The sequence below is a fragment of the Notolabrus celidotus genome, chromosome 12 (genome assembly GCF_009762535.1).
Source record: "Notolabrus celidotus isolate fNotCel1 chromosome 12, fNotCel1.pri, whole genome shotgun sequence".
NCBI lineage: Eukaryota > Metazoa > Chordata > Actinopteri > Labriformes > Labridae > Notolabrus > Notolabrus celidotus.
This window is the reverse complement of record NC_048283.1, coordinates 30,013,401-30,040,730: the sequence shown is the minus strand read 5'-3', so window position 1 is coordinate 30,040,730 and position 27,330 is coordinate 30,013,401. Positions and strand designations below refer to the sequence as shown.

Sequence of the window (27,330 nt, the reverse complement as noted above, 5' to 3'; positions counted from 1 at the left end):
GTCTTTCGACTTAGCCAAGCTAACCAGTTGTTGATGCTAGCTTTATATTGAGTGAGCAGACATTGGCATGGTATGTATCTGCTGTTGGGTGTAGACAAAATTTGTCATCATTATGTTGTACCGATACTCCAAAAAGACTAATATACTTAAAGTTCTGAAAGTTAAGAGGCTAAATAGTCACAATGGCCTTTATGAAATGATTGAATTGATGCAAGTCATGAAAATAGAATTTCATGCTGTATCAAGTTGAGGTGAACCTTATTTTAATAATACACCTCTATGTGTTAAGTAAGGCAGCATTGTATTTCACATGCTTGAACATGCATTAGTTAGGTTTTTTTTTATTTAATCAAGGATTCAAACTACTAACTGTGACTGCCAGCTGCATGCAGAGTTGCAGAAAAATTAGGCCACTGTAGATAGCAGACAGGTATGCACATTGTAAAAGCTATAAAATCCACAGACATACGTATTGGCATTTATCTTTATATCAAGCCACCTCAGTCAGTGGTCAGTGAGCCATACCTTGACACAGTAATAGTCTGAACTGGTGCCAAACCAAAGGACGGGGACCTGAAGCAGGTCAAGTTAATGTGTTACAAATTTAGGCTTTCAGTCCGCATTGTGAAATCTCAATGAGAGTATGTGCAAGGCGTGCAGAGCTGTCCAGGCAGAGAGGGAGGGTTTATTGTCAAAGGGGCTTATCTCAGCGATTGATCCTCAGGTATAAAAGGCTGTCGATGGTGGCCACTCAGTGTGGACATGCTACCTCAGCACTGAGCCTCCAAACCATCTACTCGCTCCTTCTCTTCACAGTTTATCTCCAACACCTTCTTCTTCATCAGCCATGGGAGTTGCATATAGCGTCGGAGAGTAAGTGAAAAACATTATTGAGACATTTAAGAACATAGGTGAGCTGGTTTTGAAAACTAGGATTGTAGGAAATTGGAAGTGATTTGTTTTGTTGCATTTCAATCTAACTGAAGCATGAACATGTGTTCTGAAACTTGTGAATCCCATTTCAACATGAGGGTTCTATATTTGCTCTTTTTAATGTTTCTGCGCAACAGTAGCATTGGGGAATTATTTTGTCATTTTATGGTACAGAAAAAAACTGCTGCAGTGCAGACTGAGGGGTCAAATGAGTTTTACTATTGTGTGTGTTAATGTTTGAGTGCATGTGTGACAGGAAAGAGAGGGAAAAAGAAAAGGGAAGAGGGAAGAAAAAGGGGTGGAGGAGCTTCTAGATTGAGGTTAAGTAGGCCTGCAGTAACAGTTAGTGTGGATAAACTTCCAGGATTTCAGCTTCAGCTGCCTGGAAGTGGCTCAGTTTAAGAGTCATACTGCAGCAGCATAAACAACTCCCAAAAGGGTTTCCTGATTTTCCACGAGCGTTCTCAGAAACTCTCGGCATGAGTAATTCTTAAAACATTTAGAGCATGCTTCCCTCTCCTCTTGGCCATGTCCACACGTGTTTCAACAAAAATCAGAGTATTACAGGGTGATATTTGATGAACTCATGCTCGCTCACTTTGCTGTGGGGGATAGAGGTTGTGCCAATTGGCATTAATGCATTAAAATGCATTAAAATTACATGTTCAATGAAAGTCAAAGATTACTCACTGCATTCCAGTGTAAACAGTGTAACCTGGAGTCTTTCTGACCTCATTGAATTATTGTTGATTTTTTTAATGTCTGTCTGTCTGTATTTCTTTCTTTTGAGCTCATGAAATTCAATACAAATCAGATCTAAGGCTCTGATTTGTAACACAATATGATGATTATCTGCCAGTAAACAGTGCCCTTTGCTGTCTCTTGCTTCTTCAGGGTTGACCACCTCTACACCTTCTTTGTTCAGTGGTCACCTTCAATATACAAGAAGGGCAACAAGAAGCAACCCCAGCCCCACTACCTCATCAGGGAGAAACACCAGAACCGCTACCTTGTCGTGGAAAAGGACAAGGTGGCTGTGATCAATAAGCTCCTTAGTAACCCTGCAAACAGCTCTGCAAAAAACTGGGAGGTAAGTTTCTGCGTCAATAACATAATTTAATATGAAACAAAGCTCTCTCTGGCTGCAAAAAGTTAACTGGCGCTTCACAGTGCAAACATTTCAAGATGGAAATCATCAAGTTTCATCATCTTACAGTAACTGAGTCAGTTAAGTGGTTGGCGGTCGTCCCGGACATTGTGGGAAATCCCATTGTGTCCACATATGGACATCCTGCCTCTCAGCATCCTGGAAGCAAATGCTGCACTTTCCTGTTCCAGAGAAAGGAAACTGTTCAGTGTACGCACCAGCCAATAAGAAACCCTGGCACTCAGTCTTCAGCCAATAGCATTTCAAACCAGGAAAGTGAAAGTTAACCAAGGGTATAAAAGTAATGGATGATGACTGGGTCTGCAAACAGCCATGCGGTACTACAGAGTGCAGAGACTGACAGAGAAATCCGGAGCTATGAAACTGCTACCAGAAAATATGAGAGTACTTTATTTTGCCAGTAACTGTATGGAGCCGTATGTCCAGGTAAGGCTAAAATGCTGCATGTTAACATTTGGACTTTCTGGATTTTGTAGAGAAATGTATGCTTTAATTTGAGAGTTCAACAAAGGGTTATTTTAGTCATCTTCTGCTCATCCATCCCTCCAAGAGATATCCGGCATCCAGATAGTAATTCACTTGTTCTGATGATGTGTTATGCTGACCCCTGAATCGTCTAACCTTCCACTCCATTACCATGTTTGCACTTAAAGTTTTATGTTTGCACTGCCTGTAGATAAGTCACCAATCTGCAAACCTGTTTGTAATTTAAATGGGAAACAAAAAGTGGGGGTCCATCTGAGAAAAGTTACACTATGCAAGTGTTGGATGAAAAGTTAGGTCATTTTTCTTATCGACAGGTTGCATTTGTGTTCTCTTTCAGATTGTCACTGTTCAGGAAGCAAAGCGCCGCCTGAGTCTGTGCAGCTCCGAGGACTCTGAGGCAGAAGAGCCCGAGTACCAGGAAGATAATGAGGATGTTCTCCCTGTGCTGGGCGACCACAGCCAACTGCTGGATGACCATTACCTGAAGAGGGTGAGTCTTAATCACTCAACTTTTCAAATTCAAGTGGAACATTTTGCATTCTGTGGTCGACAGTACCTATTTTCACATCTTGCAGTAAGACCCTTTTTTGAATGACAGCCTTTTCTCCCCCCAACAGCTTGCTGCCCACATGCCAGCAAGGACCCAGGGTTATCCATGGCAGCTGGTCTACAGCACAGCCACCCATGGGAGCAGCCTGAAGACTCTTTACAGGAACATGGCCGGCCTGGACAGCCCGGTGCTGCTGGTCATCAAAGACATGCACAAAAAGGTTTGCATCTTCATGATCAACTCCTTTCAAAACAAAGTCTGATACTTTATTTAACAATAGGACTGAGAGAACAGCTGTAACAAGCTACTGTCTTGCTACTTTCCAGGTGTTTGGTGCTTTTTCTTCTGATCCATTCAAAGTCAGTAAATACTCCTACGGCACAGGAGAAACCTTCCTGTTCAGCTTCAACCCTGAGTTCCAGGTAAGAGTGGAATCATGTCTTGTTACTTGTAGCACAGTTACCAAATGTATCCTCATATCGATGTTTAGGCACTCGTATTAGGCGAAAAAAGCTATTTTTTTATTTTCTTACATGGAAATTTCAAGACTTTCCCATTACATTTGGTTCTCAGTGTCTGATGTTTTCCATTTTCCATTTTTCCAGGCGTACAGGTGGAGTGGAGAAAACTCCTACTTTGTGAGCGGGAACCTGGAATCTCTGCAGATTGGTGGAGGAGGGTAAGATTTCTAGTTATTGATTGACCTTAAATGAATACAAGCTCAACTGGGGAAAATGCAACATTCGTTTCTGTCAGTGTCGTAAAGTAATAAAGAAGAGTAATAAAATCATTGCTGTTACCTGCTATAGTTAAACATCTAGGATTACAGTGCCTGTTATCTTACAACAGAGAACTACAGCAACCACTAACAGATGTTGCATTTAACCGTTTCTCTTTTCTCTGTCTGCAGGGGTGGATTTGGCCTGTGGCTGGATGCTGATCTGTACCATGGTTCAAGCTTCTCCTGTCCCACCTTCCGCAATGCATCTCTGTCCTCACACGAAGACTTTATCGTACAAGACCTCGAAGTCTGGACTGTGCAGAACTGATAGAAACTCTTGAAAAGAAGAGACACAACAAAGTGGATCCCATCATCTTGTATGGAGTCACAGAACTCCATGACTAAAAGGGGTACAAGTGGTTTAGCCACTACGATTGTACGACCTGATGGAGCAGCTGCTGTAATCTGTGCACCTAGCTCCGGCTCAGGTTAGCACATACACAGAACAGAGCCTGGTCTGGTGGTTCGGGGCTGGACTTAACATTGAGGCTGGTGTGATCCGTGCCTGCTAAAGATCTAAGTGGTTGGGAGAAAACCTGCAGATCTGGGCCCTCTCACCACAAATTACCAGCTAGTCACGACCAGCCCTGTGCTTGGCCCAGTGAGCAACTGGCATCTCAAGCATCCGAGGCTTTAAGCCTACTGTGCCCTCCAATTGATATAGAGTGCATTACAATACAAAGGTCAATGTAAAAATGTTGGACAAAACATTTGCGACTATTGTAAGAATATTAGGAATGTTAAACCCCCCAAAATGTTTAATCTTTTCCTGTCTTACAGCAATGTGAAACAGTAAGGGAGTTTATCTTTGAATGTACCTGTGCGTGTGTTTATGAGTGTGTGTGTGTGTGTGTGTGTGTGTGCAGACACCATGTTGTGGGTTGTATTTGGCACATACAGATCCAAAAAAATACTCAGGAAAATACAGGTTGTCTTTATTATTTTTATTTGTAATATGTATGAACACTGTAACATGATGGGAGCCGCACAGGCCTTCCTGAACTCTAGTTATTTTAAGTTTTTTCTATGTAAGGCCTGTTTTAATGGTCTCAGTTAACTAAGGCTCAGAAATATTTAATTGCACTATAAAAACGGATGATCTGTCACTTCTGTTTTTTCAAAAGTGCCAGCTTGTTTGCATAAAGGGGAAGTCTTTACAGGAAGTCCAAAGAAAACATCTAAGATTTTAAAACCTTTTTTACCTGTAAATTTGAATGTATTCCTGTTTGTTTCACAACTTTGTGTCTTTGAGACAGTGCTGGTACTGTCAGTGTCATGTTGTTCATATTTAATTATCAATAAACCTTTTTTGAATTAAATACCCTTTTCCTTGAGAAAGCAGTTGTTTTCACATCAATAACGACAAAACAGAGCAGACTATTTGATTCTTATGAGCTGCCACTTTTTTTAGGCTTTAGGACATAGCAATGGTTTTTATGGATGTAACTGTGTTATATGAAAAAGTAAAGACTAAATAAACACAGGCATGTAAAGATTAAGAGAACGAACACAGAGTACATTTTCTTCTTTAATTTTTTTACTAAAATAAGTGACATTGCATTGAAACAAGGAGTCAATAGAAAATACAGAGTCCCTCTTCAATGGGTCTGTGCTTCTTTATGAACCTCAAGCAGCTGATCAGGGAACCGCTCTCCATCATTTTATCCCTTATAGTGTGCTCAAAGTGATACAAAGAGTAGTTTTCATTTCCTTGAATTGCATGACTAGTAAAGTCAGCTGAAAAGTAACCCAGTAATGACACTGCAGGCATTTGTGGATTGATAAGGCCTTAGAGCCAATGTTTGTCTGACACGTTATCAGACAGTGGCAGGACAGTTTGAGTAAAGCTGCTCTTACTGTGTTCCAAACCAAATTGGAAGATTCGTTTTTCAAATATAGAAAGTAAAGGTTTCTATCATAAAGCTGTGATGTACATCCTGTCACAAATGACCTAAGAATTAAAAAACTTCTCATTTATTTGTTTTACAACAGAATAATCCCATTTAAGAATGAGAACTTGGATCACATGTTTCCATTAATGTTATGTTTCATATGATAATACAAGGAAATACAAATCGATTGAGCTTTGGAAAGTTTTAAGGCATCCTCCTTCTGTTCTAAGCAAGAACTAAACAGTTTCCACACTCCAGAGTATTTGGAATATGCCAAACAAAATATAGAGCAACAGTAGACGACAAAACCATGACGATAACCAAGTGGGTTGTGTGCAATAGAGGGTTGGAAGGGGAAATAAAAATCTTTTCAAGTGGGCTGAATGTCACAAGCTGGTGGGTGAAAAAGAGCCAGGTGCATAAGAAGAAATCGCACCACTACATTGTCTTTTTTTAGCAGAGAAAACATGATTAGGTACTCTCTTGGGCTGGGTGCCCTAAAGATACAGAACATCTTAGAGAGGACAACAGTAAGACACCATTCGAGGAAAAAAACAAAAAGTTTGATTCGGTGCCATAAATAATAAAATAAAAATGAATGAGGGCTCTCCAGTTTGCTGTAAAATGCTCTCTTTTTAATACCCTTTACACTAAGAAAACTTAAGACTGCCATTGCGGTCTTCTACTCAGTTCTGTGTTCACAAAAAGCCAAGAAAAATGTAATTGTTAAAGCTGCTGTAGGTAGCCACAAAGTAAACATCTGTTCAGAGAGAGGGACTTCGAATGTCAACACTATCCCTCCCAACCAGATTTCCTCTTAGCCCCCAACACAGATCGGCGTGTTCAGTCATGATAGTGCCGGACTCATAACCAATCGGAGGAAGTAGTAGGAGCTGCCCCTTAACCAATCAGGATATAGGATTGGAGATTAGCTATGATTGGTCCGTTATAACGGGAATGAGGGGAATAATAACATTGCTTTATACAAAGGTGTTGGAAAACGCAGAGATTTCGCAATAATCTCAAAATTTCTCTGCTTACCGATGAGTACCGATGGGCATTATGACCTTTTCTCCAAATCCAGCAGAAAAAAGTAACGCTTTTTACACCATTCCTACCAACAACAGCTTTAAATAAACCCAAAAGAAAACGATAACCTCAGCTAAGGTTCAAATGAGGTCAATTTAGGCTTCAAATACTGTCACAGAGTACAACGAGAACAAGTTTATGAAAAATCTTGTCTGAAGAAAGAGGGGGAAATAAACCTAAGCTATTCATATGAGTTACATATAACATTTGGATATTACAGTCAAGTCACATGGTTTTGTTGAACAACTTCGCTCTCTGGTGGCAGTTTTTTTCCTTTACACTCTCACTTTATCTGCGATCTCTCGGTTTTCCCTGTGACAGCTCGATTATCTCTGTGATCCATTGTGCATGTCTTAATATTGACAGATCACAAACAATGGCAGCTGTCGAGGCTAACGCTACACAACCTGCCCAGGTTGAGATCTCCAAAACGGGCAGCCTGCCAGCCGAAGGCTATGACAAGAAATGTATTTTCTGCAAGATTGTAAACAATGAAATGGGCACGGAGATTCTTCACAGTGTGAGACAATTGTAAAACTGATTAAACAAATGTTATGTGCCAAGCTAGCTAGCCTTAGCCTGTTATTTTTGTAAACATCTTTGTTTAACTGCAGAACAATTCACTTTGTAACATCGTCTGGCTTATTTAACAAGCAGGGGTTAAATATTTATTGAGACTATGAGCTGTTGGGCAACTTAACTTCTTAACTATTAAAAAGGGACAGTGAACAGCATCGAAGAAATGTTGATCCAAGGTAGTCTGTGCTGTCTTGGGTGCAGCGCCTCAAAACATGACGTCATTGTATGCACATCCTGTTAGAGTCCACCCTGCAGACAGATGTGAGTTTGGTCCTGATTACATAACACATATCAGCTACAACATTTTGTTTCAAAATGTCCCTCCTAAAGGACCGTAAAGAGTTCAGCACCTTTAATCATCCTGAAACACTCAACTGTAGGCTGCAGTTTGGAAATCACTGCTGTGAGAGGTGTTGAAGAGGGGACAGGGTCCAGTTATGTGACCCTAAGGGGTATTAATTTGACTCATAAGAACTGATGTGTAGGGATATGTTAAAAAGAGAAGTACACATTACAATTCAACCCCTTTTGTCTTCTTGAAGCCAATTACTTCCTTTGCATTTGCTGAGTTATTCATACCCTTGTATTGATTTTTCTCTGCTGCAGGATGAGGAGATCTCGTGCTTCAGAGACATCAAACCTGGAGCCCCACACCATTACTTAGTTGTCCCATCCAAACACGTTGGTAACTGTAAATCACTCAGCAAGGAACATGTGCCTTTGGGTAAGTTTGTGTTGTTACTAAGGACTAAGGGTGTCCCGATACACCCTTTTCACTTCGGGTATGATACAGATATCAGCACAAATCATACATACTTTTATTATTTATTTTATAGTATGGAATGTTAGAAAAGGTTTGATCAAGTGATATTACTCAAACAGAGAACAATAGTCAGCAAAAGTAGGAATGAGAAAAACTGACCCATGTATTATTAACCAATGGGTTACATACAGTTGAACCTTAAACATAAGAATATACTACAATTGAATAAAATATATTTAAAAAATGAATTGGAAGACCCTGAAAAATGGAATGGACTGCTTGCATGGGAGTGCTTATATCAGAGATTTTAGATGCAGGCTGATATAATCAGATACCATTTTTTTTGCTGATATTGGACCAATATCCAATATCAATATCAGATCGGGACACCCCTACTACGGACATGGGCTTACTATGAATAAGTATAAACAGACTACTGCATGTTGTTTTCCTCTTTATGATGAGAGACAGTTCCTCTGTATCCCATCACTGCATGTTCATATAGAAATACGTATATCTTTGTTGTCATATCCAGTGAAGCGGATGGTGGAGACAGGGAAGGAGATCCTCCAGAAGAACAACATAACAGACCTCAGTGATGTCAGGTGGGCCTTTTTGAGTGCTACTTTTGCTACTTAGTTAGAAGCAGATTATAATTCTAAGTATGGCAGTGTGACAAAACATGTCACTGAAGCAGCTTATGTCATTCAGTAAGGTTAAGGGTCAGCTGGATTTATCTTTTACAAACAGTGACTGACCCATTGCTTTGAGATGAACTGCCTCTCTGTTGACAATCAATTTTGATTATCAACACTGTACCTGTCTAGACAGAAACCCAAGCAAACAATCCTCAGGGATGGCAGGTAGAGATAAACATACTTATCACCATGGTATCTTCTTAAATTTAGAGTAAACAATGTATCGTATTTACCAAGTCAAGAGTGGAACTTAATCTAATGTAAACGGTTACAGTAACCTTTTAACTGAGTTATTTTTGTCCTTACTGTCACATGACCCCACTTTGATGATTTAACAACCAGGCAGCTGACAGTGAGCTATGTCTTTCCTGTTGAGCAGAGAGGCTTCTTACTATAAAAACTTCTCTTTGTTTACATGTCTGCAGGTTTGGATTTCATTGGCCCCCATTCTGTTCTGTCACACACCTACACCTCCATGTCCTGGCACCGGCCAGCCAAATGGGCTTCATGTCCCGCCTCTTCTACAGACTAAACTCTTACTGGTTTATTACAGTGAGTGTCTTCTTTATTAGTTATTAAAACATTGTCAATTAATATTGTCAAAGGATGAAAATAAATTAATCATCACTATCCCAAGTTTGCAGCACCATCAGGGTGATATACACTACCAGTCAAACGTTTGGACACACCTTCTCATTCAATGGTTTTTATTTATTTTAATTATTTTCAACATTGTAGATTAATACTGAAGACATCAAAACTATGAAATAATCTGGTTTTACAATAATCTGGATTACAACAGTAGTCAAATAGCCCTACCTCTGAACAACACAACTGATGGTCTCAAACACATTAAGAAGGCAAGTCATTCTACAAATGAACTCTTGACAAGGCTCATGTTAATTAGAAACCATTCCAGGAGACCACTTCATGAAGCAGACTGAGAGAATACCAAGAGTGTGCAAAGCTGTCATGAAGGAAAAAGGGGGCTACTTTACAGAATCTAAAATATAAAACATATTCTGCTTTGTTTAACACTTTTATGTTAATTAAAAAAATACATATATGTTCTTTCATAGTTTTAATGACTTCAGTATTAATCTACAGTGTTACAAATAATTAAAATAAATACAAATCCTTGAATGAGAAGGTGTTTCCAAACTTTTGACTGGTAGTGTTTAATTGGAAAAATTGTCCTGCTACATGTTTATCCAGGTGGAGTGTAAGAGCAGAAGAAAAGCTGTCGGTCTAACTTGTGTTCTGTCCATATCTTCTAATGTCTTGCAGGCAGATCAGCTGATTGAACTCCTCAACTCTAAAGAAGAGACTAACTGATCCCCCGTTGTAGATCCAGTTCTTTGATTGCTGGACTGTTTAAAAGCGACTGTAGTTTCCACTATTGCAGATGTCATTTTGGACAAAACTCATTGAGCTGTCTACTTTGCTAGAGCTGCTGTCAGTATTTTAAACGGGTGAAATATGTCACAACACAAGACCACTAGAATTTGATATTTGTTATAAAAATGTTCAGTGTTAATGGACCAAGCAGTGTGAACTCGATCTGGTAATCGCCAAAGAAAAATATAAAGTTATCCTCTCTCTTAAGTGGACATAAGGGTGACCAGACATCCCAATGTAAATCCCCAACTAGTTGATTTATTGACATGTAGCACTGTCCTCATCATCTGATAACATGCATTTATTGCTGCAGTTCCTCTGAACAGTTATCGTGAAAAACTGACTTGTATACCTCATCTTCTGTGATAAATAAGAAAGCTGTACACACAGTAAGTTCATCAGCTGCTCTCTGTGTTGTCTCTTCCCTGATGGGCATTTTGTGGCCAAACTGACATCCCTCAAAGCACAGAGTAGCATCATTAATTATTAATGATGCTTCTCTACAGTGGAAGCAACTCAGTTATCCTCTAATACTGTAACACCCTGTAAGTCTGCCATCTGGTCTCAACAAGCACTGATACACAGTCAGGTATCTTTTGATATATGCTAACTTTAGTTTAATTTGATATGATGGGACATTGTGTTGAGACGTATAATATGAACAGTGTGTGATTATCCTATATTACTGTATGTAAAGGAATGTAAATACAGGAAATCATACTGTATGTACTGTAAAGGTGTATGCACTTTATGAATGAGTTTAATTTAAAATAAATCATGTCTTGCTACGTCTCAGTGTATTTCCATTGAAGTAACATATCAGTTTACACTCTCTCTCCTCATCATTAGTTTAACTACATCAGTCGGTGCTTACAGCTCACAAAGTATCAGCAATAACAGACAGGACTCTGTATCTATTTCTTTATTGTGATGCAAAACACAGTCCTTACACGTTATCTAAGAACCTCTACCTTTGCTGAAAACAAATATGTATACGTATGGCCATCACCTTAAATAGCAGCATATTTTATGGCATATGTGTCAGTACATGGTTGATGTTGTAGTTATGGCTCCGTTAAAACAGCACTGTTAGTCTCTACTTCTTATTTCAGTGTGGCACGATTTGAAGACTTATCAGATTGGCTTCATTTCAAAGCACGTGTAATAAATACATGCTGCAGAGCACTCAAGCCGAGTTGGGTCAAGTTCATCCTACAGCACCATATTGTCTGTCACAGGTAGCCTCATGTTCTCTTTGGCTTTGTGTCAGTGTCATTAACAATGCTGACTTTATTTCAGCTGCAAACTCCACGGTCTCTATATTAAAAAGATAGTGCAGCAAATATAAGGATAAAGGGTTCATTTTGGCTAAGATCAGAAGCTTCACCCAATGTTAACTCCAACATGGTTTGTTAAGTAACTTACTGTGAAGATAAGCATTAGAGATTATACAAACATGTGAGAATGGCTATTTTTTTAAGAGACAAAGTCACCTGCTGATATTAGGCTACAACCCCCCACTCCCTTTATCATTCTTACACTACATTAGTCATATTTCTATTATTAAGTTTCAGTTTAAGAACCTTATTGCTTTGCAAGCTCACAGATGAACATGCTAATGACTTCTATGGCTCACAAATGAGAATCATTCTAATTTCTCCTCAGCCCAAATTATTTCTGATCACACACATTCCATCACGGTACTTTAAATTATGTAAGAAAATAAGTTGTGTTTTAAAATAAAAGTGCCATACATGACAAAAAGAACAGTAAGTGATATTGCTCTATAAGAATCACAGTGAGTGCTGCCATGAGCTCTGTAACCTGAATCAAGGCATCAATTAACATTCAGTATTCTGATCATTGTAATAGTGTTATAACCACATGATCATCCTTCCCCTGCCACAGCATCTCTCCCTCAAAGTCCACCAGCCTCTGTTTCCTCGCTCTCAGAAGAACCCCCACCACTTTATTAGAGATGCTCACATAATGCTCAAACAGTTTCCCGAATTCAACAGCCATCTTCCCATCCACATCTTTGTCCCTTGGCTCTCCAATGTCCCTTATCACCTCACACAGCTCCTGAACCTCTCTAGAAATGTGTGTGTGAGCGTCTTTCCCTCGCTGATCTGTCATGGATCCCTGCAGGGGCCTCCCATAGTCATCCTGCCCCCTCTGAGGGACCACCACACTGGGCCTGGTGCTGTTATTGAAGGGGTTGGTCCTCTGGTACTCCTGGTGCTCATGAGACCACTTCTGCCAGTTCTCCTTTAAGCCCCTTACTGAGACAATGGACCCTGCAGTATCATCTTTTAACTGGGCAGCAGCTGGGACGTCTTCATCGCTTTTAAGGATGCCAGAGCTCTGGCTATTTGTCCCCATGGCTGATTGTACTGAGGAGAAAGTTGCACAGCTTTGATAGGTCATTTCTGCATGCAAGTGTCTTATGCTGTACTCATTTAATGATAGCACCTTACTGTTGTAAAAGCCTTATACAATAAAAAAATAAAGTTCAAGTGAGTTCTAAGATAGCTTTGATATTAACTAACTGTTGTTATCATGTTACTGTACTTAATGTTTTTGTGATTCATTTGTCTGCAAGAGTATGTGACTCTTTGGTAACAGATGGCTTAATCTGAACATCTTACTCTATTGACAGTCGTAAAAACTAAAGTGAAATCTTAACTTTGCCATCAAAAAAGAAGAAGTTAGCTTTGTAAAGTGCCAGCTTGTTATACACAACATTCAAGAGATTTACACTAAACAACAGTCAAACTTGTTTCAACTTACATGTCACACCCTGATTTAATCCTCCCTTCACCTGCAGTTACGTTTCATTGCATCCAAAGTTCATAAAACCAGTGTGGAGTCTACTGGCATTGTACACAACATAACAATACAGCAGCTCTGCTGACTGCAGCAAGAGTGTGGATGAATTTCTGTCCTGAGGCAAAAACACTGTGAATGACATCTGTCCCAGCCAATAGCCTGTTAGAGGAGATCTGCACAGCCAATCGTTGATCAGAGAAGCCAAAGAGGGTGCCCCTGAAGTAAAGCTGATTAGAGTAGAGGGAGAGGAGTTTATCCATGAAAAAACAAGGAGAGAGCAGCTTTTCTTCAAGTGAGAGAATAAAGTTAGTGTTCTTAAAAACAAAGGCATGTTCACAGGTGACGAGTAGCATAATTTGGGTAAATAGACCAACAAAAAACAGACAATTTAAGTTCTTAAACCATGACTAGTAAACTGAATGATAACAAATCCCAATCTAGCAAAATCCTTAGGACACATAAGTTCCCCACTTTAAGTATGCATGACAATGTGCTCTTAAAAAACCCAAATACTTTTCAAACATTAAATGAAAGGCGTTCTTTGCAATGTGTTGTATTGAAATGCAAGGTAGAACCGGGTAGAACTCATTCCTTTCCATTTATGGCCACTATGTCCTCATGCGGAACTTTGTGTTGGAGCCTGATTTCCAACCGGACGTGTTATGAATCCACAACAAAATGGCGACCACCTATAGTCGATCATGCCTCCAGTTTCTGCTACACCTTGCCCAAGATAACTTGGACTTCAGGTTACCGGTAACATTCAGATAATGTTGTTTTCGTACATTTTTTAAATCATTATTTTAAACATTAAATGAAAATTTCGTGAAAAGAGTAAAAATACTACCAACTCTCCTAGCTAGCTTCCTGCTAACTCAAAATGTAAACACTCGACACGTCTGTGTACTACACGTAGACTGTATAAATAAGGTACTACACTATCATTAGATATACTGGCAGTTTACACTGGCATGAACTATAGTTTCATTGTCATCAGGAATTTACACCAGTCTGTAAATCTTAATGTGTGAATTAGACCTGAATACTATCACGTCTGGGGAAGAGGACATACATGGACTTATTCTGCACACTTGTAAATACAGACACCACAGTTTTATTTATGCTTTAACCCCTATTTAAAATTGTACTCTACTTTTCTCTTGTTCCCTAACATTTACAAACTTTATTGAAGTGTGAGCTTACCTAGCAGACAATAATATGTCAGCCTTTCCTCTAACAAATGTTTCTATTCCTTAGGTATTAAAACTACGAGTATACATTAATGAGTTGTACTTATTTTTGCAGGAAATTAAGGCTTTGTTGGCTCTCAGAGGCAAACCCTTCCTCCCCGGTGTGAACTTCAAAGAAAAGGTTTGCAAGTGAAACAAACATACACAAATCCTTGTCTTATAAATCTCACCAGTGTTTCTGTTAAACTCAAGGTTCACTTTCACTTTATTGTCATTCAGTCTTATTAAAAAACATGAAGGAACAAAACACATTACTCAGGTCCAGCAGCATACAGAATAGATAGCAAGCAAAAAAATAGACTCTATAAATCAATAAATAAAATAAATAAATAAATACATAACCTAAAAGCCTACAGTTAGTAAATATAAAAATGTAGTTTAAAACCAGCGAGAAAGTGCAGTAATATGTGCATGCAGTCACAGCGGTAAAATGCAGAGAACAGACCTAGAGAGAAAGAGAGTTCACAAGTCTCACAGCTTCTGAACTTACCATGATTGATGTCCTCTCCTCTCCTCTCCTCTCCTCTCCTCTCCTCTCCTCTCCTCTCCTCTCCTCTCATCTCATCTCCTCCCCTCTCTGCAGTTTCCTTTCTGGTGTCTGGATGGGTTGTGTGAGGACGATGTACAAGGCATTTTGGCCAGATCTGTATGTGCAAAGTAAGTGTTTTAGCTTTGTGAGTAGACTTGTAATGGCCTGTGATGTGATGTGATGGGGTTAATTTGAAACACTATACACATGAATGTGTGTCTTTTCTACCTGGCAGTTTTTACATGCAGCATTATTCTTGCAGGTCCGCTATTGAACTATGGGGTCACGGACACACACACAGTGAGCTCAAAACATCCCTCTTGAACTACCCATCAGAGAACATGGTATGTGGTGCTATGGCTCATAGTTCTGTCCTGTTGAAGGACCAGTACCTGCAAATTTAGGAAAACTCATTGGTAACATACTAAGCTTGTTTGTTTGTGCTTTTCTTCCCCATTCTCCGACAGTTACCTTTCATGCAGAAAGACTCAAGCTATAGAATCAATGTCTACACTTTTAACAAGACTCTGGTGATGGAAGACAGAATCAAAAGGATTGATGTGAGTATTTCAATTTATGAGGGTTTGGAAACAATTGAATGAGTTTATATGAACAAAAATGTGTGCGGTGTGTCGGTGCATTTTTAAATTCCTGTGTATGTATAGAATGACATGATTTATATTGTCTCTCCAGGCTTTGGATTATCTCCCATTCAGGGGCACAGTGAGTCTGAAAAGCCCCGATCACACCTTCTGTTTGTGGGAAGACTACGGCACAGACCCAAACAACATACCTGAGCATCCAAACTACATCTATTTTGGCCGTTGGGTGAGATGCATTTGTTTATGTTTGATTTCTTAGAGTTAATCTGCAACTGAACACCTTTGCTGAGGCTAATCCAAACTTTTGTCCTTTAGACACCAGAGGTTAGTAGAGGAGTTACCGACACACATCTTCCACAAAGCACGCACAGAGTAGTCGGCTGCAATAACTGGAATCATTTATTGCTGACATGCTCCAGTTCACTTTCCAGTTTACAAACAACAAAAAACAGGCTTAAACGTAATAACGCAAATTGCGGTCGGAAAACTATTCCTCTCCACCATCTAACCCACCCAAACAGAGCAAATCACAGAGGTTACCTACCTGTCAGCGCACTCACTGTCACAGGCTCGAGGAGGAGCACACTCAAGTCACACACACACACACACACACACACACACACACACACACACACACACACACACACACACACACACACACACACCCACACAGATGCAGCGCAGGTTAACTCAAAACATTTCATTGTCAATTCTGGATAAGCAACTAGTTAACTCAATATAACAAATAAAGCTCATAAGGATAACATAATAAGATTTAACTCAAAATATTGTTCACACAAAATATCTATCTAAAGACACATTTTAAATCTGGCTCCAATATACTGGCCCCAAATTGTTGATGCCATAGCAAAACAATTATATAAATATTACTCTTAGGAACCAGAGCCACATTTAAACCAACAAAGATTAATCAATTCTCCAACTACTTGAACTTGATATCAGATCATTCTCCATTCATCATCCTTGTACTCTCCTGCACCAGATAGGAGATGGACAACGTGAACTGATCCGCTCGCACAGTGTGAAGAACAGACACTTCATAGGAAACACCAGTATGGATGCTGGACTGTCGTTCATCATGGCTAACCACGCAAGAGTCAAAGAAAATGACGTTGTATTTGACCCGTTTGTTGGTACAGGTCAGTTATTCTCTACACACATCTATAACCTCTGACCCTAACACACTGATGGGAGTCTGTGTCAAGAACTTGTCTTTGTTTCTGTTTGTTTTAGGGAGCCTGTTGGTGGCATGTTCTCAGTTTGGAGCTTATGTTTGTGGAACAGATATTGATTACAACACCATTCATGGCAAAGGTAGGTTCTGTCTTCTCAGGGCTCACATGTCACATCAGCTGACTGTGGTCTCCAATGCTGTGGCTTCATCTTAAACTTTTAACCAGCTGCATGCTATATTGCCTGACCATCACTGTTGTAAAATGCACATGTGTGTACATAAAAACATGCATTTGATAGGTTTGTTTTTTACGCTTTATTTATTTCATCACAGTATACATCTCAGAAAGAAAAGACATCGCAGTACATATTTTTTGCTGTGTAGTGCAGCCCCACTTTTAACGTCACAGTTTAGAACAAGCGTGCAGAAAATTGCGTTGATGTTCAGTGCTCTGAAGTGAAGACTTTGTCCAGATTTTCTAAACGTGCACTCCTCTTTCCTCTTTCAGGTAGGTCTAGTCGTAAAAACCAGAAGTGGCGAGGCCCTGATGAGAACATCCGAGCCAACCTGCGGCAGTACGGGACAGAGAGGATGTATTTAGATGTAATGGTGTCTGATGCTTCTAAGCCTGTGTGGAGGGACGCTGCGCTGTTTGACGCCATCATTACTGATCGTAGGTCACTGAGCTTGATCTCCACAGACTCATTTTTCATAAATGTGACAATAATGTAAACAGTGTGTGGTAAAGTTTTATTACAGGACTTGCCTCTTAGCTTGTCTTGCTTGTGACTCCTCTGTGGTTCTTTTGATTCCAGCTCCATATGGTATCCGCGAGTCCACAAGGAGAACGGGCTCCAACAGAGACAACGCTAGACCTCCTGATGGCATGTAGGTTCACGTGATGCTCTATGTCTACATTGACTTTAGTCCCACAGTTTTATTCTGAGTAACTTCACTATTGTTTTCTATTCTAAAGCTTTCTTTTTGCTTCACTCTGAATCTGTTTGTGTTTATTTGATTATTCTCTCTCAGCTATATGGAGTCTCACGTCCCAGTCTCACAGGCGTACCATCTGAGTGACATCTTCACTGATCTGTTACACTTCTCTGCACATCATCTGGTCATGGGTGGGAGGCTCGTCTACTGGCTACCTATCTACAGACCAGAGTGAGTGTTCAGACTTATTTTATGGTGTCATCTGCAGTTAATACAACTTATTTAGACCGATAAGAATGCCACAATACTGAAACTTTTATATCCCTAGATTTCTTATACTGACAGACAGCTCTTTGATCTATATCTTTATTATATTGTGTAATATTGTATTTTTATTGTTTGTTTAAAAACATGTCTCCATGTACAGCCATTTATAGCATGATACTGAAGTCCTCTAACAGGATGTTATTGTTTAAATTATACTTTTCCGTCAGCAGGGGGCAGGCTTACACTACAAAACTGAGTTTCAAAAAACACATTGTTGTGACCTCCAAAAGACTCAGACCCTCATGAAGCATAGAAGCTTTTTTTTCAATACATGAGTACACTGTAGAAAATATAATTACTACATGTCTGTGAAGGTTCTCAGTCATCCAAGTCCTTATGATCCAAATCTTGATCCAAAAGGTAACTGGACTTGGTTCAAGATTTGAGCATGTTTAACTTCTCGTTTGAAACCTTCTTCAGTTCTGAACTTGTTTTGAGCTTGTCTGTGAGAAAGCTTTATAATGAGATGTCAACCTTCTAATACTCTGTGAGAATCTGTCTATTTGTTTCACTTTGGGCTCAGTAAAGTGGCCCACAGAGGACTTCCAACTTTACCCCCCAAGCTTTTCTTGTATTAATATTAGATTCCCACTCCTATAAAACATCATCCTGCCGCTGTTCTCACCTGAGTGAATGACAGTGTTCTACAGAGTAGTAACAGGTGTGTTGAGCGGATTTACAGTAAACCACAACTGACATTGCCTTTATACGTTGTCCTTAATGGAGGGCTCTTCTGAAACAAAGTTGTGCATTGTTAAATGTCACAGGCTATGCAGAAAAGAAAGAGCTGACTTTGAGAGCAGGTGTTTGATTGTAAAGGTGTGAACCACAACAGAGAGCGGCAGCAACGTACGTTGGGGGAATAAAACCCCTGCAGGGCTGGCACTCCCTCTGGGCACTGATTTTAAGAGCAGGGAGGAGATGAGATAATCCTGCATCCTCTGGCTTTTAGTGTTTGTGTGCGTGTGTGTGTGTGTGTTTGTGTGTGTGAGTGCATGAATGTGTGTGTGAAAAAAACCCCACAGAAATGCAAACCTTTAGACCTTGACTAATTTCCCTGTCCGTTTGTCGTTTGCGTGCGTGCATCTGTACACATGCATGTATGTGTGTGGTCCTCTGTGAGAGCCCGTGCATACATGTGTGTCATCATGTTCACACATTTGTCTTTGCTTCTCATCTACCGGTGCCTGACTCTGTGCCTGTCAGAGCGCCGAGCCAAAATAAACGTCTGAGGCCAGGAGAGTCAGATATGTGAACTATCTGTCTCTGCAGTCTGACCTGTGCGTGCGTGTGTTTGTGTTTCTGTATACAATCTCATATGTGTAAGCCCAGTCCAAGCCTGTCTCCTGGGCCTAATCTGGGGCTCTGTGGGGCAGATATCAGGTTTCTGTCACCCCCACATACATCTATATGCACTTCTATGGCTCTGATAGAAACATGGGGGATTATGTGTGCTTCATTCGAATATGGAGGCTGTGTGTGCATGTGTGTGTGCATGTGTGTGTGATGACAGGTGACGCAAAGTCCTGTCAGCGAAATCTGGCGTCTAGACCAGGTCAGACCCCTTAAACTCTCTTCCCTTTGTCAGCTTTGAAAAATAAATGAAGGAAGAAAAAATATCAAGACGGATGATGGAAAATCCGTCATCACAGCCATAAAGTGACCTAATTACAACATAAACAGGCAGAGCAAAGAAATCAATGTTTGTATTGTCACAAGTAAGGTGATACATGTGTCACTGAGTGTAATCTAACCATGTTTTGGTTTTGAGGTCATACATTTTTATTTTAATATACCTCAGTGGACATTTTGATAAATCTCTCATTTCGAGGTTCTGGCACATTTACAAGAGGGCACTGTCCAGCGCTCAGACAGCAGATTGAGCCTGCATGGAAATGAGATCACAGACTTGTGCTGGCTGGTTTTTAGATATTTGTCCAGTAGTACAATTTGAAATTGTGCTTAATTTTCAAAATGCATGAGGAAATTGAACTCCAGTCAGTTGCCTCAGATGTGTTTTTTTTTTTTAAAGATTGAAGCGAGCATGCAGATTAAAGCTCCTGCGTGGAGTTTAAATCTGTTATGAAATAGGGGGCATTTCATCATTGACATCTATTTGATGATTATTAGATTAATCACCCCCCCCCCCCAACACACACACACACACACACACACACACATGCACACACACACACATACATCTGTCCCATTAACAGCCCATTTGTGTAGCCGTCTTGTTAACCAGCAGCAGGACGAGGTGCTGCTAGCAGCGGGCATTGTCAGCGTCTGTCTCGACCTTTATGTCGGTGTTTCTGTGACGCGGCGTGGTGTCTATGTTTACATTTTACAGCCATGCTCAGTCTCTGGAAATACGTGTGTAGTAGTTTGAGATTCAGAAATGGAAAAAATCGCTGTAACTGTCGCTAATGTTTTCTTCTTTTGTTGTTTAATGCAGTTAGCATTCTTCTTCTTCTTCTGTTATTTAATGTGGTTTGCAAACAGCTTTAAGACGCTCTGTAGCCACCGTCTAGCAGGAACACCGTATTACAACTTAGCACCGTAACAACAATGAAAAATTTTACATTTACAATGAGAAAATATTCAAAGTAACATTTTTAATAACTGAACGAATATTCGAAAATCATTATCTTGATAAGCGCTACATTTGACAATGAACAGGCAGCAAGATGAGATATTGGATTTAAAGTTCCTCAGAGGAGCTTTAAAGCTGGAGTTGGTAATCAGATTTAGATACACTTTTTGTTATACTGGTTAAAATGATCTTTATGTCCTGATGGCAATCAATACATAATGTGTTCTAAAAAAAGAGCGAAGAAAAGCTGCTATCTACAGCCGGAGTAAACCTGGGAAAACACCAACCAATCAGCCTTTTTTGGGTGCCAAAATTTTAAATCAATCAAATCCCGTCCTGCTGTTCTGCCCTCCTCCTGCGCGTACATTTCCCCGGCGTGCACTCTGATTCCCCGTCTCGAAGAATTAATGACATTTACTAATTCCTACAGAAAATGTATATGTACTGTAGCGTCCGTCCGGACGCTGTAGGGATGATGAGCCAATTCGTGAACACGTTGAGCTTTAATAACCGGTCACTGTCGGCCGTGATCACGACAACCAACAAAACAACAATCAAAGTTTGAATGAATGAAGAACTTCTCCTCTTGTCTCTCCTCTCTCCCGCTCACACACTCTACACCTCTCCTGATGCCTTCACTGACTGTCAACACTGTAGGAATTAAGAACATCTACGCTGAACATGTTTAACAAACAGTAGAGCTGTTACAGTGTTGTATGTGTTGTAACTTTTCTCCTGATATCGTGTCACCGGTACAACTGGATAATGCTAGAATGACAGTTGTGAGTGCTAACAGCAGCCATGTTTGTTTGTGTTTTTAACTTTCACTATGAGAATGTTTTGGTGAGGACCAGTTTTGAATCAGTCACCATCATATGGTCGCAAGTCAGCGGCGCTCGTGCATGTGAGTGGGGGGGGCGTCGTTTTGGAGGAGCTCTGAGGGAGGAGGGGAGGGGTTAGACGGAGTCCTGAGGAAATGCTACATTCAAATTCATGCTAGTTTTCCGAGACTACCAACCCCAGCTTTAAGATGATTTTTATACTTTTAAAATATTGTTGTTACACAAGTTGTACTTTATCTAAACTGCTTACGAATACAGGAACAACACATTCTGCACACAACATAGATATAGGATCTGTAGATATGTGAAACTGTTTTTGCTGTCAGAAGCAGTCAGATTTGTGTTTGTATTCAGAGAAAGACTGTCCACTCGTGTCTGTGTGAAGAGCAAAGGAGGTACAAGCAGCTGTGGCACAATTTAAACACACATCAGCCATCATCTGACAAGGAACGAGCTTCTTATTCATTTCCATGAATTTATCAAATCTCTTCGCTGCCTGCTCATAGGAGTCATCTTTCAATTCCAACTCCACTCTCACAGTTTGACTGTGAACAATGAGAAAGCACATAAAGGAGGAAGTGTTTGTCAGATTTATTTTATCGCAAACTGAAGGCCCCAGAACAATAGACGATGAGTTTCAATAGACAAGGTAATAGCTGCTGAGTTCCCAAAAGGGTCCAAGTGACAAAACATGCATGTTTTAAATAATTTGTTCTGCTTTTTGCCTTCATTGGATAAGAAAGCTGAAGAGAGGAATCACATTTAGAGAGGAGAGAGTGGAGATGACATACAACAAATAAACCAAGGCTGGAATCGAGTCCAACCAGCAACCAGCAACCAGCATGTAGAGGACTTAGCCTCTGTATGTGGGGCTCTCAAATGATATGATACCTCTTTCCCACCCGCTCGAGCCTGTTGAAGTGGCACGTCATGACGTCAGATTTACGTGAACGCTTTTCCCAGCAGCTCTAGCACGAACTTTCCCTCACAACATCATTGATGGCAGACAACGGCAGCTTTGCCTTGGAATCCATTAGTCTCTTTTATTTTGTCACTGCAGGACAATGGCGGAAACACGTTTGGTTTGTGTTTTTGATCATGGCAACCCCGCCCTGATGTAAGCGGTTCACGGTTCTTTTCCCGTCCGAGAGCCGCTTCACTCACAGTCGAAACCCAAAAAAATGGTTCTCAATTGAGCACTGGCTCCGAACCGGCCCTGAAACTGCCTCGGTCAAAAAGGGGTATCACTTAGTCAGCACTCCTTAGTAGTAGCTTTAAGATGCAATAAAACACTGACCATAAATAGAAGACAGTTGTAGAGAAATGTGAAATATAAAATGTAAGTTGAAGATGTTGAAGTGTGAAGTTCAGAGGCTTCAATGTAAAAGTGAGCTCTGAAGGTGAAATGCAGTGCTAGCCTTCACTGAGCTCAAAACATGCTCCTGATGGTGGATTGGCAGGAGAGAATCATCCCTCGGCTGCATCACCTCTCGTCACTTTGACGACCCTGCATTCCACGACCACAAAGGCCCACATGCTGCCATGACAACAGGGCAGACAAACAGTGATGTACAAACCTGGCTTTGAGTCGGGACTGTTGTTACTATGATGGTGGTCAGGAAAGAGTACTACTGACGCAAATATGCAAACACATACATCATCGCTGTTAATAGGGCCTAACCAGCCTGGCTCATGATGACAGAGACAGCAGTCAACCTGTCAGGTCACTTTTTCCATCTTCATCCTGAACTAAATGAGCTGCTTTAGCCTCAACACCTTTTTGACTCTTCTCAAGTTTATGTCTAGAATTATTGTTTTTTAATTGCTGCAGACAAAAGCACGCAGCATGGACTTACAAGAACCATAAAACACAACAGACAAGAGCAGCAACATAATCAGTGCTCAGGAAAATAATATCCTTGAGTTAAAATATGTCAAACAAAAAATGAACACAATCCTTCTCTGCAGACTTTTGATCTGATGCATGTTAAAGGTACATTAACATTCATGCAGCACAAAAAAACAACAAAAAAGGAGAGTTAGTGTTGTCTCTGTTGTCTTCGTTGTCTCCGTTGTCTTTGCTCCAGACATTTCAAACACTGATGTGTAACTTGGAGTGTGTGTGTGTGTTTTCCCTGCCCAGGTACTGTGAGGAGATGGTCCCTCTTCACCCGTGTCTCCGGCTCATCAGTAACTGTGAGCAGACTCTCTCCAGCCACACATCGCGGCGCCTCATCACCATGGAGAAGATCAAGGAGCCTGAGGTGTGTTCACATGACTCTTCATGTTTGCAGTTGAACTATAAATTAAATTCTATTAACTCAGACGCAAAAGTTGGAAAATCAACTTAAAACTACTTTGACAATCTTTTCCTCGACATATGTTAATTAACGGAATATCTTAAAATACTGTTTTAGATGTGTTGGCACCGACGTCCCTCTAAAATCAACGTATGAGTCTTTGCGACGAGTACATTAACCTCTAAATTAGTGAGCTAAATAATCATTGAAAATAATCAATAGTGACCACTCTAGTTTTACAGGAAGCTTTAGTTTGTAATCATTTTCATCTGTGCTCTTTTTTAACCAGCAGTTATATCAGTGTGTTCATAAGTGTTTGTTCTTTATTCCACACACACACACACACACACACACACACACACACACACACACACACACACACACACACACACACACACACACACACACACACACACACACACACACACACACACACAGTGGCACAAATGTACACTCACTTTGTTGATTTCAAAAGATGCTGAGAATAATAAATAAGAGATAAAACAAGATAATTATGGAACATAGAAACACACATTTCCTCTTGTTTAGCTTCAGAGTTGACTGCATGATCTGATTTTATTTGTCTTTTTGGAATGATATTTTTTGGTTTTATTTGCTATTGTTCACTCTGTTTTAAGGCTGCTGCTGCTTGCAGTGACACATAATCCCCCCGCTCAGCTGTGTACTTCTTTATGAGCCGCTGAAGTAAATATATCAACAGACTTTAAACAAACTTAAAGTGGACAGTGGTTTGCTTGAGGGTCCAATGCTTGGAAACCAAGCCAGAGCTAGTCCATGCTGCCATGTTGACACTGTCATTGTCTCAAGGTGGCAGTCCTGTTCTGTGATCAACAGAGTTAAAGGGACAACTTGGGTTTTTAAATATTTGCCTCACCAAACATTCAGTCTCATAGATAAAATCCTTTAACACCCTGCTTAATTTTTAAATGATGTACAGTTGTTGCTCTTTGATATATAACAGCCTGTGTGTGTGCTGCAGAGTGTGTACTCTGGGTTTCTGTGTGAGCGAGAGCAGCATCACAGATATGACTCAGTCATTGTAAAAGTGGAGCATGTCTGCTGTCCTGCTCTTTCATTCTTTTTAACTACAGTTCACATAAATGTTTTAAATGCATATTTACATGAGTATGTGTCATGTTCATGTTTGTAGGGTGTGCGTGTGTGTATGTTTTTAACATGTTATCCCATAGCAGAGATGCTGTCTCTGTCTGTCGGGGGTAAGTCATCACCATCTGGCTGTGATTGTCTCCTTCATACTTAAAAACCCTGAATGGTCTAATCACACGTCATATGGAAAACAATCCATCTTCGGATGTGACATCCATTTCACTTCATAACCACAAATTGTTCCCATAATGGGCCCCGTATGACACGCACAGAGAAACACTCATCTTTTCTGGCTTCTTTCTTTCTATGTTTGCAGTTTCCTCTTCCTAAAGATATCTTTTTATAAACCTATGTGTAGAAAACACCAGGTTTCACCTCCCAATGTGGTTATATGCTTTTTAAACGTGTGTTTGTTCACACTGTCGCTGATGTCTTCACAATAAGTAGGCCGTCCTAATTGCTGTTGATGTTTTCTTGTGAACAGTTACAGAAAAGTCTCGCTGAAACTTCATTTTTTTTCTGATTCACCTGGTGTGACAAAGTGATGTGAACCCTGTTTCACCTTCAATCCAATGTAACACTACATACTTATACCCCTCCACCTGTATGATTGTTGGCAGAGACCAAGTTGATTTAACCACAGTTTAATTTGTTGTTGTGTCCCTCTATGCTCATTAATTTTGGGTCATGGTTATTTTGTCAGTCATGGTTATTTTCTCTCAGTGTGGTCATGGAAACCGTTTCCAGGTCGCTTGGCAGCATCAATAAGCAGAAGAGAGGTGTTGCTGACAAATGACAGGCCAAATGTTACAGTCATCACTTCCCCCTCAACTCACCTCATTATTCCTCTAACCAGCACATCTCTTCCTGCCTTCATCCCTCCATTGACCTCCAGCAGCTATCTTACAGCCAACACAAACTGTTTAACTGTGGAGTTCCTAACAGTTCATATTCATTATTAATACACACCAATAGGGTCCTGTTCCTTTGTGCAGACATGGAAAAAGTTATGCAAAAATGACACTGACGTACAGTGTAGTGGGAGTTATCTCTTTAAATGGAAACATCACCTTCATATGATCATCCTGTGTATTTAGAATGAATACAGTGATGTGAAATATCTGGTCTCACCACATGCCATGGGGAGAGCTAACACAACCCAGGCTGTTACCAAGGTTCATCTTCAATCTTATCTTAAGAGCTACTTTAATTTTTTAAATTGGAGTTGCATTTGCTCCTGGAAGTATGATAAAGTCTTGTTATCTCCTTTTAAAGGGAAGTTAAATAGTTAAACATACCAACTCCACCACATTGGGAGAAACATGCTGCAGTTTTAGATTGTCACTAAAAATTGAGCTAAGCATTAGTTCAGGGAAGCCACGAAGTCAAGCTTGGCCCACAGTACATCAGCTGCTCTTAAGGCCAGTCCCTGTCAGCTGACAGCTCAGCTGATTACATCTACGCATCAAATAGGCAAATAACAAACTGGGTGCTATATCAAAGCTGCCAGCCTTGCTGCTTCCCCTGCAACCGGTATGCAAACCACCTCCACCCAATCACCTACTTTTATGCTGTGTCTGATTTCACCAGTGCCATATGTATAGTCACAGATGCCAGCTCTGTTCTATACCCCGTGGATCTTTGCTGCTGCTCTCCCTGCCTTGGCTTTTCATGTATGCACATGAAAGAGAGGGGAGTTGTGCTCACCCCGCCTCAGGCTTTTGCATTCCAAGTAGGCATGTGGAAGGGCAGGGAGCTCCCAAAACATGTCATACTGCTAAATATAACTTCATACGTGCAAATAATGAATTCTCTTTGATAAGAGAGGTCCTGAATGAATTAAGTTTGGTTTGAAAACCTCTGCTACTTTCTCTTAGGGGGAATTGGACAGCCTGGCTCATCTAGCAGACCCCCGCCTTAGCCCCTACCAGGGACACAACGCGTTCAGAGAGAAGTATTTCGGTGGACTCAACAAAAGGTGTGGCAAGGAGGAGGACAAATCTAATGTCAGTGGAGAGTGACCACCTGAGATGAAATCAAAGGAAACTAGAGAAAGGAACACAATCAGGTTATAGATGGACTAGAAGATTTGTGTCTTTTTTACCTTTGTCTCTGTTTTAATTATGATTTTTTTGTATTACTGTACTTAATGCTTTTCAAATAAATGGATAAAATAAAAAAGTGTTCTTTCATGGCAGCTTCTACCTTATTTGTGGTGCACATCAACTAAAGCCATGGTCCTGCTTAATTCAGACAAAACGAGCATGTTTAGGCAAGAGAGGCCTCCCTGTGTAAGTAAGAGCCCAAATGACAGGGCGTCCCCAGCTCTCCACACACCACTACAGTTAGTCAGCAGCTTTTGTTGTTTTCCAACCACAGTTTACATCCAGCCTGGCTCATTATTCATCTCCAGAGAGCCACGCAGCAGGACTGCATGTACAATCCCTCTGCTCTGTTTATCT

At 40.4% G+C, this 27,330-nt stretch overlaps 4 protein-coding genes across 4 annotated transcripts; 3 read left to right on the top strand and 1 right to left on the bottom strand.

Moving 5' to 3' along the window:
• Positions 1-718: 718 nt before the first annotated feature.
• Positions 719-5,237, top strand: LOC117822772 (nuclear receptor coactivator 7). Its single transcript, XM_034697680.1, has 9 exons — positions 719-873; positions 1,828-2,023; positions 2,236-2,290; positions 2,412-2,527; positions 2,925-3,077; positions 3,205-3,357; positions 3,464-3,559; positions 3,743-3,816; positions 4,048-5,237. The coding sequence occupies exons 1-9, from the start codon at positions 848-850 to the stop codon at positions 4,184-4,186; spliced, it is 1,008 nt and encodes a 335-aa protein (XP_034553571.1). The 5' UTR covers positions 719-847; the 3' UTR covers positions 4,187-5,237.
• A 1,985-nt stretch (positions 5,238-7,222) lies between these two features.
• Positions 7,223-11,125, top strand: hint3 (histidine triad nucleotide binding protein 3). The gene is made up of 5 exons (XM_034697956.1): positions 7,223-7,419; positions 8,085-8,202; positions 8,777-8,846; positions 9,365-9,491; positions 10,227-11,125. The coding sequence occupies exons 1-5, from the start codon at positions 7,276-7,278 to the stop codon at positions 10,272-10,274; spliced, it is 507 nt and encodes a 168-aa protein (XP_034553847.1). The 5' UTR covers positions 7,223-7,275; the 3' UTR covers positions 10,275-11,125.
• A 45-nt stretch (positions 11,126-11,170) lies between these two features.
• Positions 11,171-13,832, bottom strand: LOC117822973 (actin-binding Rho-activating protein). Its single transcript, XM_034697957.1, has 2 exons — positions 13,128-13,832; positions 11,171-12,730 (listed from the first exon to the last, which is right to left on the bottom strand). Exon 2 carries the CDS (start codon positions 12,717-12,719, stop codon positions 12,198-12,200), a length of 522 nt encoding a protein of 173 aa, XP_034553848.1. The 5' UTR covers positions 12,720-12,730; positions 13,128-13,832; the 3' UTR covers positions 11,171-12,197.
• Positions 13,798-27,049, top strand: trmt11 (tRNA methyltransferase 11 homolog). The gene is made up of 13 exons (XM_034697955.1): positions 13,798-13,922; positions 14,472-14,537; positions 15,000-15,073; positions 15,208-15,289; positions 15,413-15,505; positions 15,639-15,773; positions 16,551-16,707; positions 16,802-16,882; positions 17,251-17,415; positions 17,558-17,630; positions 17,775-17,909; positions 23,584-23,704; positions 26,746-27,049. Exons 1-13 carry the CDS (start codon positions 13,845-13,847, stop codon positions 26,887-26,889), a joined length of 1,404 nt encoding a protein of 467 aa, XP_034553846.1. The 5' UTR covers positions 13,798-13,844; the 3' UTR covers positions 26,890-27,049.
• The last annotated feature ends 281 nt before the right edge of the window (positions 27,050-27,330 follow it).

Bases quoted from the DNA above. Each gene is read 5' to 3' on its own strand.
- LOC117822772 (XM_034697680.1), top strand. From the start codon at position 848: ATGGGAGTTGCATATAGCGTCGGAGA. The intron at 2,024-2,235 runs GTAAGTTTCTGC...CCTGCCTCTCAG, and splicing joins GCTCTGCAAAAAACTGGGAG to CATCCTGGAAGCAAATGCTG. The intron at 2,528-2,924 runs GTAAGGCTAAAA...GTTCTCTTTCAG, and splicing joins GTATGGAGCCGTATGTCCAG to ATTGTCACTGTTCAGGAAGC.
- hint3 (XM_034697956.1), top strand. From the start codon at position 7,276: ATGGCAGCTGTCGAGGCTAACGCTACACAACCTGCCCAGGTTGAGATC. The intron at 8,847-9,364 runs GTGGGCCTTTTT...ACATGTCTGCAG, and splicing joins ACAGACCTCAGTGATGTCAG to GTTTGGATTTCATTGGCCCC. The intron at 9,492-10,226 runs GTGAGTGTCTTC...AATGTCTTGCAG, and splicing joins ACTCTTACTGGTTTATTACA to GCAGATCAGCTGATTGAACT.
- LOC117822973 (XM_034697957.1), bottom strand. From the start codon at position 12,719: ATGGGGACAAATAGCCAGAGCTCTGGCATCCTTAAAAGCGATGAAGAC.
- trmt11 (XM_034697955.1), top strand. From the start codon at position 13,845: ATGGCGACCACCTATAGTCGATCATGCCTCCAGTTTCTGCTACACCTT. The intron at 16,883-17,250 runs GTAGGTTCTGTC...TTCCTCTTTCAG, and splicing joins CAACACCATTCATGGCAAAG to GTAGGTCTAGTCGTAAAAAC. The intron at 23,705-26,745 runs GTGTGTTCACAT...ACTTTCTCTTAG, and splicing joins AGAAGATCAAGGAGCCTGAG to GGGGAATTGGACAGCCTGGC.